Below are 22414 nucleotides of genomic sequence, written 5' to 3'. Positions count from 1 at the left end.
AGTTTTCCAGCCTCCAATCTTTATTTACAACTAATATAATATATACAAGACATAATATATAAACATAATTGCATTAAATCTATTGGTTGGGTACGTTGCAAGGTTAATAATATTTCGCTTGAGAATAAAATCTACGGGATGAGTAATTTCTAAAATATAAACATATTTAGAAAATTAGTTTTTCGCTTAGTTACGGAAAAGTTGTTCCAAAATTTTTTAATACCGAAAGGTGGCCAAGCATGTCCAGATGCCAATCTCAATGAAGCCGTTTTTTTTTTTTTTAATTGAAAAATATTAGTCCGAGTGCTAATGCATCCATAGCATGAGCCCATAAAAAATCATTTTATATAATTTTTAGATTTTTATCTGCCTTTAATTTGTATTCATTTAAATATTGTAACAATTGATTAATAATTTATTTTACAAAAAAAAATCAATTAGTTTAATAACATTTAAATGAATGCAGAACAAATGCGAAAAAAATCACTACTATAATTAAAGATAAAAATCTCCATTCTATAATAAATCAATCCAATATCAATTATCGTATTTGATTGAAGCAAGAGTCACTGTACTATGAAAATTCTTTTTGATTAACCATGACATTCTTGGATTAAAAAAGAATCATGATAATTGATTTCGTACAGGGATCACCACGTTATAATCAAATTTACATGAAAGTCAATTCAATCTGGAATATCAATTCCAATTGCAACTACTCGAAGCTGTAATTAATAATAAATTATCCAATCTACACCCAACTTAATGATTCCTCTTGTTTCAAGTTTAAATAAAAACCTCCAGAAAAAAAAGTGCATGAAATGAAATGATTGAACATTTCGAATTCTGGAACTGATCACTTATTCACTAATAACCGATTAGGATAATTACAAAGAATTTAATTTTAAATATTCCTATAATTTATTTAACAATATTAATTTACAGAAAGCATAACAGAACGAGATTTTTAGAGAGTCACGCATTAAAATGGAATAATGTACATTTTAGTAATAGTCTAATATCACTAAAATGTTAAGCAAAATTCATGTATTTCAGGAAAATAATTGGCTAAAACGTTATAAATCTATAACAAAATAGTGGTAAAGTAATATCAGTCTATCTTTACTTTATTCGAATATACATTTTGACCAACTCAAACGATTACCAACCAAAAAGTTCCTTATTGGGGTGTGTGTATTGGAAACACTGGTTACTGCGATTCTCTATACCACTAGAAAACCTAATAAAACATAATTTAAGTATGAATAAATTTTCTAAAATATAAGCCCTTATAGAACTATTTAATATGCCCCTCATGTTTCCTTGTATTGTTGGAAATTTTAAAGATATGAAGCTCCAAAAGAAAAAATAATTTATTTTAACGTTTTGAAACAGCTACAATGATTTATTTCCCCTAACTATAGTTTGCAGACTTATCAATTTTTACTAATAATTAGATATAGTATTCATTAAAATAATCAAAAATTGGTGTGAAATAACTGACTGTTTTTTCAACAGGCTCTTGTATTACTTTCACTGGTCTTATGAACAGATCAGCTTGAGTTTAGACCTCTCAAGTGTTTGTTTGTGTTTACTGGTTTTGTTTTTTAGTTAATTACTGAGAACTATGAAGATTTTAATTCGAGTTATCTGAAAGGTAAACAGTCTTAGTTTTGAAAATCTCAAAAGTAAATATGATCCTACAATCAAACATCAGTTTGGAGCGGTAATATTTATATATAAAATTAAAATTTGTAACGCTACAACCTATGAAAGGCTTTAGTATGTGTGTCTATTACAAATCCTTGACTTTATTAAATATTGGACGAATCGTTTTTGAAATGGTGTAACAAGGAAATAATTGTCTCCATGCGTAAGCAAAAGTCGTGAATCATATTTGTTAGCTTATTAGTCTATACTATTCCTCATCTATCCGCACACTTTGAGCCGTGTGTCGAGCTGTTGTCGAAATATAGGTATGTAAAATATGTTTGTGTATGCTTAAGCAATAATAGGAAATGCAATGTAGTGAAATGGATATGGAGCTATCTAAGTACCAACACTCAGAATCCCTATGAATTTCAATAAAATTGTATTCAACATTCGAGTGTTTATGGGCGAACATAAATTTATTTCAAAACAGTTATTTATTTAATATACGAATGAAACTTTTTTTGAGGACAAAAATTGTTTTTATTTTCTAGTATAAATTGAAATGTCTCATACCTTTGGTTGTTGTTAAGCAAACCATTAGATAAAAGCCCTGATAAAGACAGAAAAAAACAAATACTAAGTTTTATTATGAACTTTACTTTGAACGGTTCTGTTCTCTGGACTAAATAAAACAGTTTTAATTTTATTTTTAAAAATAATATTTTTTTAAAAATTTATTTATTGATTTTTACAACTGTATCAAACAAAAATAATGAAGTAAAAATAAACAAACAAATTCCTATAAAATTTTAGTAACTATAATTAGCAGAAAGTAAATTGTAAACCGGAATTAAACAATCCAGGACCTAACTTTAAAAAAGATATATTTAAATATAATTTAAAATAACCACATATTTTTAATTTTAATACCTGTAGGTCTCTATTTTATTCATCCTACGAAAATCAATCTCTATGCATCCCTCACTTTATCTTTTTTTCCCACCTGTCCTTCCACCTGACTTATTCCTAAGCATATGCGCTGATAGAAAAGGGTAAAAGAGGGAACTATAATAAAATAATACAATATTCACATACGTTCTCCTACATATTTTCCAACACGACCCTTCTTCTCTTCTTCTTCAATACTTTATTAAAAAAACTGTATAATTCAGTACTTAAAAATAATTCATTTTTTATATTATTTAATTCGAAAAATATTCTTCAATAAATGCGAAAATAAACTTGAATATAAAACCATTATCTTATGTTTTAAAAAAAAGTATTTTCTTAACCACTGATTAACCAGTTTATTTATTTTATTTTATACAGTATTTTAGCCGGTATAATTATTTACAAAAATTCAAAAGAATTGTTACATTCTTGCCTCAAGCCAAAGTTTTTGTAATCTATCCAAAAAAAAAAAAAATAACATGTTTTATTTTCTTCATTTAGTAAAATTAACGAACAGGAAGAACCGTAATTGTGCAGTGGTTGAACTCCAATTTAGATCTTTTAACAGTAATTACAGTGATAAAATGAATTATAACCATTACTTAGTATTTAATAAAAAAACATTATTGCGTATTATTCATTTCTTTGAAATCCTTATTATCTGTCAGTGATAAGACAAAGTCCAAGCCTGGCTAAGTTACAATCGCCTTAGGAACGAAGCATGAGCCCCCAATATTCCATCCCTCGGAAAGGTTTTCATCCGCTTTAGATATTATCCTTCCATCTTGAGGGATAATGCACGATTCTACCAAGGAAATTATAGATCATACAATTCTTATTGAAATACGGTTTATACCATACTTTTTTTGTTATATCAGGTATGTTAACATCCTGCTACATCGTTGTTTGGAGTATAAAAACAATTAAATCCCTAAAAAGTGATAACAGGATGAACAAATGAGATTTGATATTTTAAAAAAAAACGTTCAAGAATGTAATTAAAACCTGAAATTGAGAATAGCTTAGAAGACTATTTTCCTACTTATACTATATAATAAATTATGTTCTAATATGTTTGTATTTACTCATCAATTCACATTTTGTCTGTAAACAAATGTATTAATATTATCCTAAGTCATTTTCTCTCATCATGGTTTTGGGCAGAATAATATTTCAATATTATTAGAGAAAATGAAACTAATTAGAGAAAACTACTAGTTTGTGATTCTTTTGATTTTTTTTTATTTAGTTATTATTATGATAATTTTTTATTTGTTATTCCAATAAAGCTTGTGATGGAACGGCCCTGGAGTATTGTTTCCATTTTTTGACAAGTTGCTCCTTGTATCATGAGAACCGAATCCGATACATGCCGAAGCTAAGTGATATTAGCCGAAACCAGTTTAATTTCTGTCTGTATCCACAGGATTGGACCTTAAACTGTTTTGTATAAATGTATCCCAAAACCTTTTGCTTAAAGCTGGGCACCTGTCGTCTCAATAGGAGGTATAGTTTTTGTTTTCATTTTTTAATATTATTAAATATGAAGTGACGTTTTTGTTTTACTGATTTATTCTAACGAATGTGGATAGCCCAGATTGGGTATATTGCTTGTTATTAGTTTATATAATATATATAAGTGATTCAGAAATTCAAAAAGTTTATTTACAGTCTGCTATCCTGCAAAATCGAATGGAGATCTGCTGGTAATTCATAGAAAGATTTGAGGGAGTCGTATGGATTGATTTGGCATTGAGTTAAGATGTCTTTACGGTAAGTCGCGTTTCTCTAAGTCTAACATACAGTTGCGTAAGTCTAGCATACAGGTGCGTAAGTCTAACATATAGGTGCGTAAGTCTAACATTTAGGTGCGAAAGTCTAGCATACATGTGCGTAAGTCTAACATACAGTTTGTAATTCTAACATACAGGTGAGTAAGCCTAGCATACAGGTGCGTAAGCCTAGCATACAGGTGGAGAATCGAGGGCCATATGGTAACCGTGAGTCAGGCGCGTATGGCCTATTCAGGCATTTCTAGTAGGCGATATCCAAGGAGAATCATTACTTTAATAATTTTGTTCAATGTGATAAACCGCTTTAAATGTTTTGAATGTGGTTCCGTAAAAATGTCGTAATATAATGGATGAGTGCAGAGATATCTTTAATTACAAAGCACTTAATACATGTATTAAAATGTATTAGTCTTTCATTTTTTAAATAGTAAGAGAACCAATACGACTTCAACTAAAAGATGTTCCTTAACAGCAATGAAATTTCCCTTCAAAGTACGGATGCCCGACAGTCTATAGGTTTAGGTGCCTAAACTGCTGCCTTGGCTCATGAATTCACCATTGTGTAATAATGGATAACCCCCTGACAGGCCCACTGTGTAAACTCAACCAGATTGTTCAGATAATGAACGGGTTGCTTACATGTGACATTCTTGGCAGAAAGGGAGGGGGGACATATCTCAAAGCTATTCAGCCACTTTGCTACGCGATTCGTTGCTTTATAATCAAATGGAACGGGAAATTTTTAAAAAGGCTAAATTCATATTTTTTATTTTTAAAAGAACCTTTTCTGGTTTCATTTTAACTCACATTGATATTAAAATGCGAATTTTTAGCTTTGTACCAATTTTTTTTTTAAGAATTCGAATTTAGTGTGCTACCAATGGGTAGTTCCTCTACATATCTGTATCATTCCATTTTTATATTACATCAAATTTACTTAATTTAAATACAGTAGTTAATTGCAATGAATAAATACAAAAAATAATTCGAATTAAGGTCTTGAAAATAAAATGTAGTAAGCCGATAGTTTTATTTTTACAGGTCCAGTACAGAAAGTTACGAAATATAATCTTTTTTTATATCTGTGATCAAAAATATCACAAGAAATAAGAATAAATTTGAATAGTTAGGGTTAAAAAGGTTCATAATTATTTACGCAATTACCCGTAATTACTTTTCTCAAAAACTTGTAGCTGTAAATTTTGTTGCTTATAAACAAATATTTAATATAATTAATTATTGATAAATATAGTTTTAAAAAAAAAACTTTATTTTTTCATATAATAATTAATTTGAATTTTCATTATTTCAGAGGTAAAATTTACCTACTGCATGTAGTTTTTTACATTTAGGTATTTATAAACTTCTTAAGGAAGTCCTTTTTAGTACGCATTTGCTAATTTGTATAGGATAATAAATTTTCCTATCAATGTATCCTTTAACTTATATAAGCCTTTACTTCCCAACCCTGTTGAGTAGAAGTATTTTGGACTCGATAGTAATTATAAATTTCTATAAATAAGTTTTAACCTGAGTCTTGTCACGACGTTATTTATTGTGTTTATTCCGATATTTTTCAGGTTTATTTGTTTTTCAAAATAAATTTCTTGTTCTACAGTTTAATTATTTTGTATTTATTTAGTGATTTAAACAGAAAATTATTATATTTTTTTTTAATTTATTGAAAAAACAACCTGCTTATGAATAACTGTGTGCGATTGGAAAAAGGTAAAACAAAAAAAAAAAAAATACTCAAAAGAAGCAAGTCAAGACGGTGGCTATTTAACATGAAAGTTCTTTGAAGTTTTGTTGCGATGGAATTTTTTCTTCTCCATGAGGGTATCCTCCCGGACTATACCCTTCCTATAAAGAACGTTTCTTCCTTAAGTTATTTACCTATACCCATCAAACGATTATAGTACTAGAGCCCAAAAGGAGAATAAAGTCATTTATTTCACACCATTTTTTTATTACTTTTATGAAAAATAAATGTAATTAGCAGTCAAAATTGATGAGTCTGCTAAGTATAGTTAGGGGGCAAATGGTAGCTGGTTTAAAACATAAAAACATTTTTATTTGGAGCACGATATTCTTAAAACTACCAACTACACTAGAAAACCTAATATAACATCAACATCTATAAGAACTATAAACGTTCCATAGTTGACGAAATAAGTTCTCAAAATGTTCATTTCTAGTTTCTCAGATAAAATTTTGTATGTACGAAAAAATATATCTTAGGAACCATTACACATAGAGACGTCTGACAGCACTGAACATAATACTAGTTTAACGTATTATAATGTAGTTGATTACATTTATCGTCGTAGAAGTAGTACTTTTCATATTTGAAAAAACTATTACCCTCAAAAGATACCTGCGATAAGCTACTTTATAGTACGTTTAACTAGCTTTGTTTTGAGTTCTGTCAGACATCTGTACGTCTATTAGTTTCTGAGATATATTTTTTCACAAATAATTTTTTTTTTAAAACAACTCGAAATCAACATTTTATGAATTTATTTTTCAAATATCATGAAATCTACTATTACGAAGATGAACGACCTGAATTACTTTATAGTACATTAAACTAGATTTTATTTGAGTGCTAATAGATATCTGTACATCGTATTGTTTCCGAGATGAAGATTTCCCAAAAATTAGAAAATGTACTCTTCTTTAAATATATTATATTAGATTTTCCAATCCAGTTAGTTTTAAAAATATGGGCTTCGAATAAAAAATTAGATTTTTCTAACGCTTCGAAACAGTCGCCATTTCTCCCCTCCCTAACTATACTTGAGAGACTCAATTTTATCTAGTAATTATCAATATATAGTATTATTAAAATAATAAAAAAATGCTCTGAGATAATTGACTTTTTTTCACCGGGCTCTTGTACTATTACATCGAGTGTTCAATTAAACTCCAGTAAGACAAGCAAACTAAAAAGAAGTAAATGATCATCTGAAGATGTAATCATCAATAACAGTTAGGACGCCAATCATAATTATATACGTGGATTGTAATTATTTTTTATCTATTTCTATCCCCTTAGGTTTATTCTATTTTACTACTATATTTTAAAAAAAAATTAATTTCACTATTGTGACAGAAATAGTATGTTTAGAACAAACAACCCTCCAAAGGTACGTATAAGAGAAAAAATACTAAAGATATACAAAAATACAAAAGACTTTTGCGTGATTCATAAAATGATAATTGATGATTCGTTCATTCTTTATTTTCACTGCAAAGATTATCAAACTGAAATAGAAAAAAAAAAAAAAAGTGAATACTGAATTTACCTACTTGAATGTTCAGAAGTTTGAGGATGCTGCCGTCAGGATAAAGGTCCTCCCAGTATTCTGAATCGGGATTCATCGGGAAGAGAGCTTTGTTCTTCGTCCAGTTATAGCCCAGTTTCTTGCCCACCGGCTTGTTGCTTGTGAAGCAGCGGATGGTCAGATTGGAGCCCTGTCGAAAGTGATAATAATAACATTCAGAGTTTGTAATACATCAAATAATCAATAATAATATTTATTCAGAGATCGGTCAACCATAATACTAATATCTCAGTTGAAAATGAGTCTAATCTTGTTCCTTAATAACTTAAGATGGTCAACAAACGCTCACCTCTGATTTACGTTTTATTAAGAAAAAACACAGCAGTTTGTTAATTGTTTCTGTGCATTATGGATCCTAGCTGATTTCAGATTAAATATTATCTTGATTAGTGAAATGTCAATTAAGGAGCTTTCACTTCCTATTAATAAATTCAACAAATTATTAAAGATTTACTTAGAGTTAAAACTATGTTTTGAGTCAAGTTGCTTGGTTAGGAATTATAAGAGAACGGAGATGGTATGATAAGTTGAATAATTATATCTAATAAACTTATTAGATATCTATTTACTTATTAATAATCTAATAATATTTTTGATTTTTTATGTATGTATCCGTTTTATATAATCTTAAAATCTCATAATATAAATACACCGAGACATTACGTTAGTCAGATTACCTAAGCGAAATCTGTAAAAGAAAGATATTTTAAATTAAAATAATATAACAGGGTAGGTAATACTGAAATAATATACTTTATTTATTTTTATAATACCTCATATTGATATTTATTTAATAATTATCAATATTATTAAGGTTTTTGCCATATGTTCCAATACTTGGCCAAGGTGGGAAAACCTTTCAAGGGGCACATCACAGGGGCACCTGTGTTTGTATGCCACAGTGGTCTCATATCAGCTTTTAACACCTAGGCCACATGTCAATTAATCAGGTAGAAACTTTTCCTAGACACTAGTTCCATTATGTAATTTATTTACTATCATATAACAAAACCACCACTTATTATATTATATAATTAATAATAACATTTTATAAATATAAAGGTATTTAAATGGTAAACACACAATAAGGCTTTGGAAAAGAATCCAATTATAATAAGAGTTTTGCAGGACTCAATATAAATTAATTGATTAACATTTTTTGGATGATTGCCTTCAGCGATTATCCTGGCATTCCGACTAAATCCAGAGACAGTAATGTATATTAATTTTTTCTTGATATCAAGCTGTTTTAAATCAGTAATAAAATATCTTATAAATGTTTAAAAAGGCCTTTTAAATTATTAAAACTCATAAAAATTCGTTATATGAAATTTTAGTTCAGCGGTCTTGTACCATTGTTACTCGACAAAAATAAAATTAAAATTACCATCCAAAAATGGAATGTCAAGAACAATATCCGATTTCTATATTTTCCCTTCGATATACGTTAAAATGGCTTAAAAGTTGAAAAAACTCTGAAGCAATAATTTTTGTCTCGATCAACTTAGTTTCCTCGCTCTTTATATATTTTTAATAGAGGATCTCTTTTTTGAGGGAGAAAGGGGCGAGATTTGACTTATGTTAAATAAGAAACAAATTAAGCAATACTGTTACTATTTAGTTAAATGAAGATTTTTTTATTAATAAATATTACAATATGCCACAACGTTGTTGGGAAATAAAATATAGTAAATGATCGCGTTCATACTAAAATAAATGACGAAATAGACCTTTCGTTTATTTTTTTTTTGTAGATAAATATTTATATATTATAAAATGAATAAGAGGAACATTCAATTTTCAGAAAAGCAATGCATTCCTTCTTTTAAATGGTAGTGTTAAATAATTAAATAACACATGAGGATCATCGGTCGTAACTACAGTTGAACTGTAATAGCTTTGCTGAAATCTTAAAAAGATAGTTAGTGCTCCCTAACGAAGCTCGAACCAGAGCTACTAATCACAAAATTAAAAATTAAAATCTACTCTAGTGCGACTGTTACCCTGAAATAGTTTGTACGGTAAGGTATTTCAATAGTCGTGTATTTTACATCGAAATAAACCATAATTAATATAATAACTCGGGGATAGGTTTTCAGATTTTTTATTTCACCCTTTATCTATTATTAATTTTGAAAAGGTTATGAAACTTAAAGACTACTAGGATACCTCACATACTCCCAGTCATAACCTATTAAAATAATTTTTTTTTATTCCATGGCAGTGTTTTTTGATCGATTTGTTTTGTTATGGATATGTCAATAAATCAATGTGGGAAATATGTATTAGAGAGTTAAATTAATATATTGTAGTCGGTATTTTCCTAAATGTTAGCTATTATTCACAAAATGTTGAAAACTTAAGTTACCTAACGGAGTATTGTTTAATATTAATAAATTTGCTTAATATTGTGCCACTAATTTTTATTAAACATTAATTAGTGACACATTGATGTTAGATTGAGTTGTTTAAAAATTAATCCTGATGAATGGTGTGTTAGGAAGTTTAATATTATGCGTTTACTTTATCATTTTATTTTATTTTATCTCCGTTCCTCACTATTTCTACCCATTCCTTTGCGCATGCTATTACTCTCACAAATCAACATTTTTTAAAAATATTATTATTATACAATTATATAATAAAGTTTGAAAACTTTTTTTTTACTGTGGTGCAGCTCAGCGCCCTTCTGATAGAACTATTTTTAATCTTTGCGAGATTTATTTTCCCTCGCTTGATTATACATTCTCACAAGATGTCGGGTAACATATTAAAGATTATGGATCCTCGATGGCTTTTATATATGAATCCGACTGGTACTTATAGTATATATCATTCACACGATCGTAAATAAACAGACATTTAAAGATATATTTTTTAATTCCTTTATTACTCTGCAGATAATTTATTTGTTAGTAGTAAAATACGATATTAATACGCAAAAAAAGATAACGTGAGATTCTTCACTTGTTATTCGACCATTTTCGTCATATTTCTAGTTTACAAGAAAATAACCAAGTATGTAAAAAATTCCATCTTTTTTTTTATATATTGCCAAAACGGTTGCAAAAGACATAGAAATTTCAAGAATATCGAAAAATATCGAGAATTTGGATTGAGTATCTGAAAACAGGACAATGTTTGGATTAATATACCAATATAGAATATGTTTATTGTTGAAAAAAAAATTATTAATTGTTCCAAAATCAACAATATAAACTGGGGAGTCCCCGCTGATAGAATTTAATTGTAAAAGGCAAAATGTAATTCATGATATTTTTTTAGAAGTTTATACAGCTTTTAGTTTTTTTAAACAATTCTATAGTTCAGTATTTGATTTTGGAATTTCCAGGAGTATATGTATAGGCTCAGTTAATATTTTCAAGACGCTAATTTCAGATCATTTCGCATTTATTAATAAATTAAATTTAAGGAAAGGCGAGAATAATTCAGCTAAATGAAAGAAAAGAATTGTAGCGGTGCCATGTTACATCAAAGGATAGCTATTATGGTGAAATACCCCTTGTTACAAAATACTTCGGAGTCAAGTTCCTTTTTGTGCAATCCCGATGAGGATAAAAGACTAATCCCGTTCTTTTGAAGTCCAGAGATTAATTATTCTCAGCAGTGTGATAGGGGTTTGGATTCTTGTCAACGGATTTATACCTTACCCTCCAGGCTGCCTGATATTACTAAATTTTAGTAATGCATTGAGAACTAGGGTTAGTAATGCAAATATCATAGGATCGTAACCCGGATCCTGCTTCCTCCAGCTGTCTGACCACTGCATAACATACCTCCAGTGTTTCCTTCATTAAATGGAGGTTATTATTTTAAATTTACATTAATTATTTATGTTTATTAATCAAGTGTGATGTTGTGAGTGGTGATGCCAGGACTATAATGGGTGTGAGGAACTGGATGGCGGCCACACAGTATCGTAATGATTGGTAGAGGCTGATACAGGAGACCAGAACTCGACATCGAGTTGTGGAGCCGAATTAATAATAATAATCAAGATTATTTTGACATGTAAATTGCCTGAGCAAAAATAAATAAATATTAAATTTGTTATTGCTACATCAAATTCGAAAGTGTTTACATAACAATAATTTAGATAGGTGTTTAGTGATTACATTTGTATCCTCGATACATATCAATCGAACCCAGTGCCAATTAACATTTTATTTCAAATATAAATATTTTTAAAATTTTACTAATTCATTTTTTTTTTACAAATATCATTAAAATTACACAAAATTTTGTGCCTAAATTTTAGTATGTTGTGAATAATTTTGGTTGACTAGTTAGTGGTAATGTTATGTAACAATATTCTGAAACCATTGTCGCTATACTGCAGCATCTTATGGTACTTAATACTTTCATAAATGGAAGAACTGACCGAGTCTATGTTTATGAGTTATCTTATTTTCTAGCATTGTAATTGAAGAATATTGAGAAAGTGAATTTTTTTTTGTTTAAATTATGAGGTAAAATTAGAGGCAACAAATCTTTTCTATTTTTCATTTATTCGTGATAGAAAATTGTATGGTATTATAGGTACCAGTATTTTTTTTCATGAGGTACGTTTTGTTAACTGAATTATTTATATGAACATATTTTTACTATTCTCCTTCTCAGGTATATTTATAGGTTGTACTGGGCGGTACAATAATTCTGAGTAATGAATTATTGAATATATATGGGATCCCCAAGCTCTCAATCACATGTTGTGCCTTTGCTGAAAGGTCCTATCAAATGCAGTTGAAGTGGTTTAACAGCAAGTAATTGTATGAAATCCGCATTGTACATTGTTTAGGATGCATAACCTGTCTATGGATAATCTGTAATCATTTAAACAAACTAAACACGAAATTAATCATGAAGTCCGAATTCATGAGTTAATCTATATTAACTTTAGAGGTCATAATATCATTTGTGTTGAGCATAAGGAAAATCTGGATATTTTCATTCCGATAAAATTTAAATTATCTATATTTAATTTACTTATACTTAATCGCAAGAGATTGACCAATTTCCCCCCACTTGATTATGACCTGTTATTTTTTATCTGGTGTCTAATAATTGGATTTTAATGATATATTTTATTTTATTCTTCACTTAAATTCGTATCAATTGAAATTTGTTTGATTTATATTATACTTATATTTATGTAATATTTAATTAAGTAAGTGGACAATATATCAACTGTATATTTTTTTTTTATCAAAATTTTTATTTCTCTGAATGCTTCACTTAAGAGGTATAACATACATAGTCCAAAGCGTTAATTATCGAATATAAAATGCCTGATAAAATGTCTAACTTTTAACATGTTTTTCAAGCTTAGAGAAAATGTAAAAATTAAGGAAAAAGCTATTTAAAGCAGAAACGTTTTATGCACCAGATAAAAGACATACGAAAATACACCATGCACAATAAACATAGTTCAAATTATTATAATATCGTAGAAATTTTAATAAAAAGTGGTTTAAATCTGGTATTGAAATATTTCTTTATCTGTATGCTGCTTAATTATAATTTTATTTCTGGACGACCTTTCATAGACTGTTTTAATTTGTATGTTCGCTCAACTCAAATCTTTTTATTTTTAATATTTGTATTTTTTCCCTTAACATTAATTACAAATTTGAAATTTAATAAAACAAAACTGAAAAAAAATTGAAATATAAATCTTTTTTAATTCAAATAATTATCACTGTACATTTCACTGCATCCGATAAAAAGATAAGCATACAAGGAAATGAAAACATGGGGGATAAAGAGAATTAAAGTAATAGAGTGATTCACATAGAATTTTCCATTTAAAATGAATCAATTAAAACCATCGGTGGGCGAAAATATGCTATATTTCACAAAACTCTGATTGAAATGTCTTGAAAAAAATATTTAGTTCTTAAGGATCTATTGCAATATATTCCTAGCTAAATATGCGATATATTTAAAACTTGTTTTTGTCCGACTCTAACTATAAATAAAACCATTTTATGGTCTATACTCTGCAATGAGTAGCTACAGTACCCGCGACACACTCCGGTTGGTTGGTACTGTCTATCAGCTCTGCCGTACTTCGATATCATTTCTTAAAAATTAGAACTATCTTAATATGCTAGCATGTCAAAAATGCTTTAGCATCGTCTAATCATTGTATATGAATAACTCTAAGTACAGCTTAACTTTAAATACCTATAATTACCATGTCAATGTAAAAATATTCACCATTATTGGGGCCTTTCTTTTGGAAAAAAATTTTAGTATAAAAAAATTATTAGTTAAATATACTACTAATAACAAAATAATCTGCTAACCATAGTAATATAACCTCGATAGAGAAATAAATTTTTGAAAAATATCGCTGTCCTAGTTCAACAGTGTAACATCTCCAAAATGGTTATTTTGAGATATGCATGCAGTCATAGCAATAAGGGTAAGATTTATACAGTACAACATAGAATCATAGATAGACATGTTGTTTTGGGTAACTTAAGGTTAACCGAAAGTCTGAAATGGATTGGGGGGGGGGGCTTCCATAAGAAAGGCACTACAAGCGCCCCAAGTGGCCAACAGCAAAAGTTTACCTCCTACTACCTGTAACTTAGACTATAGATTTTCCTTTTCAGTTAACCACGCTGTATTTCCATTATATACAGTCCACTACATCCCACCAAATAACAAAAGTGAATGTGCGTCTGGCTTTCAGTGTAACGCGTACTTCATGAACATGTCATAAAATCCAGTAAAAAAATATTTCGAGATATTACAGTTATGGACTGACCCTTATTCCTAAGATTAGATGCATACATCATAATTATCATTTTTTGAGACGTTAAGATAATTTGGAACAGAGATATGGCTTTTTGTCCAACCTTTATTTAATATTACTGGAGACTTTCCATTATGAAACCAGTTATAATCAATTCATTTTTATAGAACAATGGATTACCTTGTTTTAAGTAATATAATAGTATAATAGTAATATAGAATAGCACCTAGTGTTTATTCAAATACGATTATTTTAGTTCATGCTGTGAAGGACATGCTTCTGTCATTTTTTTCATCCTTCCTTCTCCTGTCACAAGAGAGTCTAGGGAATGTCCTTCTTTTAGAAGTGATATTTAGCTACCTTCCTAATGATGGTTCTAAGAAGAACTGCTTTATGTTTTTCTCCCTGAGACCTTTTCTAACGGCCCCGTAAAGAGAGCGTTGTCTGATGAAACAAGTCCATTACGGGATATTACTATTGGAAAAAACGTTGTCTATTCCAACTCATTGCTTTTGAATTTGCTTTCCACGTTTTCCATTTCTGTCCTTCTTGATCAAATGAGTTAGAGCCATGAAATTAATGTGTATAGTTCTTAAAAATATCCATCTTCGAAATGTAAATCTGACTTTGCATATTTTTTACACATCATTTTTACAATCATATGAAAGTGAAATCATGAGTTAATCTATATTAACTTTAGAGGTCATAATATCATTTGTGTTGAGCATAAAGAAAATCTGGATATTTTCATTCCAATAAAATTTCAATTATCTATATTTAATTTACTTATGCTGAATCGCAAGAGATTGGCAAATTTCCCCTTTATTTTTTATCTGGTGTCTAATAATTTGATTTTAGATCTAATTAATGAGATTTTTTTTTTATTCTTCATTTAAATTCGTATCAACTGAAATTTGTTTGCTTTATATTATACTTATATTTATGTAATATTTAATTAAGTAAGTCGACAATATATCAACTGTATATTTTTTTTTTTTTATCAAAATTTTTATTTCTCTGAATGCTTCATTTATCAGAGGTATAACGTACATAATCTAAAGCGTTAATTACCGAATATAAAATGCCTGATAAAATATCAAACTTTTAACATTTTTTTCAAGCTTAGAGAAAATGTAAAAATTAAGGAAAAAGCTATTTGAGATAGGAAATTATATGAAAATACACCATGCACAATAAACATCGTTCCAATTTTAGGAGTAAAAATTTTAAGAAAAAGTGGTTTAAATTTGGTATTAAATATAATATTTATATATTATATAATAATTATATATAAATTATCCTTTTACTTTATCTGCATGCCGCTTAATTATAATTTTATTTCCCGACGACCTTTCATAGACTGTTTTAATTTGTACGTTGGCTCAACTCAAATCTTTTTATTTTTAATATTTGTATTTTTTCCCTTAAAATTAATAACAAATTTGAAATTTAATAAATCAAAACTAAAAAAAAAATATTTTTGAAATATAAATCGAGTGAATAGCAAACAGATTAAATATAAATCAAATATTAATCCTATCAAAAAATGCTTTTTACTATTTACATATTCTTTAGCCTTTCCCTTACGATGGATTATAGATTAACAGTACAAAAGTGTAAAAAGAATAATAAAATTGACTTTGTGTATTCATATTACAAGTCATATATGCTTTAGCAACTAGGTTCTTCACTTACTTTTTGATAAAAAAGTAATCATTATCATAAAAGTATGATCAATAATATAATCTATGTAATCATGAAAGTGATATCTACCTTCTGACTACTTTGTGATGAATCCGGAAGTGAAATTTTGCTAAAGTGCTTTGAAGAATCGGGAAGAGTTCTATCAGTAGGATCGTGGAGGGAGAGGAGGCCAGTGGTAAACAAGAGTCCGAGCGGGTAGATTGCCAACTGGAGATAACGAGTATTGGATATTTCATCCCCTTTTTTGAGTAAGTTCCTTTATCTCAACCCTATCTCCTTTTTCTCAATAGACTATTCGTTTTATAACGAAACCAGGAGTTTGGAGTACCGAATTTACAAGGAAGAACGAAGAGGCAGAAGGATTACTAACATTTTCGAGTATTTTACTTTCAACTAGCAATTGATTGTCAGCTTGTCTTTTATTTGTAAAATCATATTTCCTGGTTAGTTCGTAGAATGATGTGATTGATGATTGAAGGGTTTGTTGCAGAAAAGAAGTAATTCAATTCTGGAGATTTGGGAGCTGAATGTACTATTTTATCTATGTTCAATAACAGTCATTAGTTCTCGTGGCATTAAAGAGACGAAGTTGTTTACTTCCGTAGTCATTGTTGCTTTGCATTTCTAAAAGCACCAAATATTTCTTTATTTGCATGAACTTGACATCTAAGAACATTTGCCTCAGTAACTTCAGTACTAAAATGTTCATTTACCCGTTATAAGTTAAATATATAATCATTAATTTTTTACATATAGCAATAATAATAAGTGCCTGTACATCACTGATTTTCATAAACAGTGGCTCTTCATTTTTTTTTTTTTTTTAATATCTTACTAAACGTATTCCGAAGATTGTATTACAGACTGAAGTTAATTTCTTACAGCCCTACTAGTTTTGAAATCTGAGGACTATAGAACGATCCCGTTAAAAAAAAAAATTAATTCAGTCTGTAGTACTATCTTTGGAATGCGTCTAGTTCAAATTCATTATATAATAAAAAAAGTTATAATAATTAATCCTAACCCTTAACTATGGTCTGAGTAGGTGAACATTTCTGATATTCAATTATCAATGGAATAGCCTTGTTATTCTAAAATAATAATTACAAAAATAAATCGAAGGACCAAACTTTCATTTCATGTTATAACTTATATATTTATTGTATGTATCCATAAAAATATTAACGAATAATACAAATTCGAAAAGTAAGGGAAAAATATAAATAAGACTTACTAATTTGTGAAATAGGCCACTACTGAAGCAAGGCAGATGTAATTATTGTATTTCATGTAATTATTGTATTTTCTTAAAGTTTTATGTATTCATAAATGTATTGACAATATATTTTTTAAAAAAAATTAATAATACGATGCCTTCTTTGGCATTTTTAAAAAAAATTTTAACATTTGGTTTTGGTCTTAACCAACTTCTGGTTTATCAAAACAGCAACGGCCCTCATGTCCCCTGTTGCCTCATCATTTTATAATGGAATAATTTTTTTCTTCTGGAATCATATATCATCCTAATAAAAAATTTAGCTCTATTGTTTTTTTAAACAAATTTTATTAGAATTCTTTTTTACAGAACAAGCAGTTTCTAGCATTTGTAGGGAATTACATTTAATTAGATTATTCTGAACTAAGTGATAGAAACAAGAGAAATTTTTAATACAATACAACGTCCTAAATATTATATTTGGTACAATTTAGTGAAATTTTAAATAAATAATTATCAAATTATGGCATCTTAATTGAATACATTCCTACAAGCGGTATATTACTCCAAGACGGAATGTTATCCTTGGCTCCATATTTTTGAAGTATGTAAATACCTTTTTGTAAATTCGGAAATTTTCACCAATAACCCCTTTATTGTGTTCTACATATCTATAATAATTTTTTGCTTAAGATTTATCTATAATTATACTTTTTTGGTATTATAAAGTAATACAATGTACTTTAACATATCGGCTGATCGCTGCACATTAGGATATAAATGTGGATCATTAATAATATTTTTGTTATAGAAGTCAGTTTTATAACTTATATATTGTTTTTACGGGATTCGAAGAAAATATTAATTGAAAACTGGTTGCTTAGGTCAATTACATAGAAAGAGAATCTTTTAAGATGTGATAAGGGGTAGTTAAGTGTATACATAGTGATCATAAAATGCCTCAGACCACTACTTTCCAAGATTTAGTTCTTCCAAATTTACTATTTTCTAAAAAAAAAAATAATAATAAAATAAAATAAATAAATGTCATCACAAAAATTTGTTCTAAGATAACATTCAGAGTAAGTGGGGCCCGTGACGTTGACGCGTTGAAGTTCGACCATCCGTCCACTGGAATTCTACTCTGGACCCAACCACTTATTGGACTTGATTGTAACGGGTGGTGGTGGTTCGTGAAGTTAGTAGTCCACTGTGGTTGGATTTTGGTGTCGAATGGAGAAGAGGAAATGAACATCTTCTCGCAACAAACATATTGTGGAAGATATAATCTTCGTTTAAAGTTGAATGTGAGCTGTTTATGGAGCCAATAAAACTGTGTCGCTTTCCCATGTAACAATCCTACAGTTTTAAAAGTCTGAATGTTCTACCTGAGTATAAAAAATAAGAATATCAAAAGAAGAACAAAAATCCCAATGAAGGTTTATCCTTTATCACTTTATTTAATCGGAAGATTTTCATTAAATCCGAAGGTTCAACGCCGATACCACCAATTGCTACATACGTTCAGTGACACTCACCTAAGCCCAAATCTACTAAACCAGTGAACCGCAATCTTCCCAACTACGTCTCGGTCAATCCTTTGGACGTTTACCCGTCTTTTTAGTCCCTATCAACATTTCTATTTCTATATTGTACGTTACCAAGTGCAGTTCCCTCAATTTAGCATTGAGTAGAGTTCTAAATTCTCCGGTTAACCCATCCTTTTTTCGGTCTGAATATTTAACATCACTCCTTAATTATCAAAAATCGAATTATTTAGATTATGATAATAAAACTAGTAGGTATTCTAACTACTTCAGTTATTATGTTGAGTATAAAAACAGTCACAGCATCTTTCCTTTAAATCAGCAGTGGACGAATGGATTCATAAAAATTAAATTCTTTATACGTAAGATTCTCTTAAGCAAAGTGATAATAGACACATTCTTATAGAGGACTTTTTTTTAAATTTCGTAAACCTTAAATATTATTTTCAGTCAGTATACTTATTTCTGAAACACTCTTGATTATGATGTTTAGGCCATTTAATTAATTATTTTGAAGCCTCTAAATGTGGAACTGGTTCTTCACCTACCTAATTTGGCCAGTTTTTGTTTTAGGTTATACAAAATAAGATTTAAAAAACAAAAAATATACATAAATATCACTAGTACATTCCATTGATCATAGTACAAAAAAAATAGATGCAATGTAGTTATTTTCTCATTAGCATTAACTTTAATTTACTAATGTAAAATTACACTTGATGAGTTTTCATTTGCGTTCTGTGGTTATAGAGGATACACAAAATATATTCTATATCCTTTATCCATGACTCCCCTACCACGGTAAATTTGGTGGTAATATCACACTTTAGCACTGGATAAGGCACTTTGCTAAAGATACACATTACCCAAGTACTTTATGTGAAGCCACTGTAATAGACAGTTAATCTTAACTGTCAACGCAGCTCTTGACTAATACTAACAATTAACTTAGATTACCCTTAGTAACATCAATTAATGTTAATTAGCAATATGCTTATGGGTGGGGTCATGTAACAACAGTTCTATTACTTTATTTACAGGTATTTGACAACTTCTATGTTTGCTAAAGTTATAATGAGTTAATAACCAATGAAAAAATAATCTCAGCTTATTGTAAACTCATCTAAATATTGAAGCTTCATTTCCAACATTTTAAAGAGCAATAAAAAAAAAAATCAATTTTGACTGGTAAGATTGTTTGTGCAATTATTTTTAAAACAATATTAATTTTTTTTAAACAATTTTTTTTGGTTCAAAAAGCGTAATGCAAAATTCAATTTTTTGACAATAAGTGTTTTAATTATTTTATTTATTTATTTTTTTAAACAAACATAAGTATACAGGATTTTCAAATATGAGGTTTGCAATATATAAAGTTGACGCTCATACTCATACTGTTACTCTACAAAACTGAAGCTTAAAGTAGTATGGATATGAATTTCTCAAATTGTTATATATTATCACCGATTACTATTGACTTTTTTTTGTACTAATAAAAATTATTATTTGTTGCTATATTGAATATAAATTTCGGACTCCAATATTCGTGAAATTTTAGTAATAGTAACTCAAATGATAAAGCGTTTATTATAATACTCGTATTTGACAACTTATTTAATTTTCATACTACAAGTTGAAGCACACATACCTGTTTTGAGGGCTGGTATGAACAAACTTCTGTAAAAGATATAGCTAAAGAAACAAGAAATTCATGCCCAAAAAATGTTTTTTTTTTTTTTTTTTAATTCAATACATAATAAACAATCAAAGAGAAAGATCTTTCGATGAAATAAAATGTAAGGAAGACGAGTCTAGACCTAGCAAAATTAATCATAAAATCAGAACACCATCAAAGTGTTTTTATAAATTTAGATTTTTTATAATAAAAATTTTGAAGATTAACATATCAAAATTCAAAGTTCTTACTGTATAGTTTATTTTTCTACTCAAATAAAACTAAAATTTTCATGATTATGAGAATAATATGATCATTTAATATTTTTATTTATATAATTATCTTGTAATATGTTTAATAAAATAAATTTATTTTTCTTATTTATTTCATTTCATTTCCTTCTATGAGTTGCCTAACTTGGATGCAGTGGATTATCGAAACAATTTTGTGTTAATTTGTTTTCATACATTCTGGATATTGGTTTAGGCTTTCGTGCGGATTAAAATCTGAAGTGAATTTTTAAGTAATTTTTTATCCAAAAAATATTTTTAGGTGATGTTACAAAAATATAGTAACGACTTATAAATTTCAATACAATATAACATTCGTATTATCTACACACTTTTCATTTGAAGTCGGTGAAATCATAGGCAAAGTCGAAAATGACTCCATCACCATAATTTAAACATTAATAAGTTGCAGTACCATGATATTTTGTTATTCTCCAACAATATACTTTTAGAATCTTGAAATTAGTATATTTCACTATAGTATTGAAGCATTTACCAGCGGACAATCACTAATACCATTATTAATATTATTCCAATTACATACAAATACTTCATGAAAATATGAAGAAATATATTATTTTTCTCATTCCTAAATTACTCTGCAGCAACTGAATTGAAAAGAATATTAGCTAACAATCATCAAGAACTACAAATTATATCAGTCGGTCAGCCGGTTCCTTATTAAGTTTACTCAGTCCTCCGGTTTTTTCATCAGAAAAACAGAGAAGCCCCCTTAAAAATACAGTCCAACACATTATATTGAGAACAGGCTATAAAATAGAAAAGTGTAATTATAAAGTTAAATATGTATCGCAATATTTTCCATATTATTGACCGTATGTAAAATTGTAGCAACAGTTAGACACGTTAAAAAAAAAAAAGAACTATACGCAAGCTATAACATCATTATAATTGTTTGATTTAAACGTTAATGTAAAAGCTTTAGAGATAAATATCAAACTGATCGTAGGAAGATGTTTCGGGTAGCAGTTAAATATAGTAATTACAATTGAATCTGCACCGCTACAACTCATGTAGGTCAGAGATGCAGTACTTTGTAAGGGTGTACTGCAAGTATACCACCGGTTGCGCAATGAGGTAATTAGCTCAGAATACCGCCAGATTTTTGCCTAATTAAGAGTTAACGGCATTATGAGGCTGGGTGGAACTCTCTCCCTCCTCCTCTCCCAGAAAAAAAAAATATTAAACACTATTTATTATAAACCAAGGTTTAGCCTCACTTTGCAGGCTTTCATCAGGGTGGTGTCAGAATGCCTTCTGAGTGATACTGAAACCGAGGGTGAGGCCGAGTGAGGAGGTGACATATCTTGGGGTGAGGATAAGAAGAAGATTCGATGCCACTTCTCACCTGGTGTATCTAAAGGACAGGGTGACCCTGTCACTTAATAGATTAAGTAGGATAGGGGGTGCATTTTGGGGCCTCAGATACCCTG

At 28.8% G+C, this 22414-nt stretch overlaps 1 protein-coding gene across 1 annotated transcript in view; it reads right to left on the bottom strand.

The window, feature by feature from the left end:
* Positions 1-22414, bottom strand: part of LOC106682274 (uncharacterized) — a 367154-nt gene that overhangs the window by 139380 nt on the left and 205360 nt on the right. Inside the window, exon 9 of the mRNA XM_067053653.1 lies at positions 7710-7874. Coding sequence (XP_066909754.1) covers positions 7710-7874 — 165 coding nt within the window. The remainder of the gene's footprint in view (positions 1-7709; positions 7875-22414) is intronic.

This window comes from Halyomorpha halys, unplaced genomic scaffold (genome assembly GCF_000696795.3).
Source record: "Halyomorpha halys isolate HHAL.00 unplaced genomic scaffold, Hhal_1.1 Scaffold400.1, whole genome shotgun sequence".
Lineage (NCBI taxonomy): Eukaryota > Metazoa > Arthropoda > Insecta > Hemiptera > Pentatomidae > Halyomorpha > Halyomorpha halys.
This window is presented reverse-complemented; position numbering and strand designations above follow the sequence as displayed.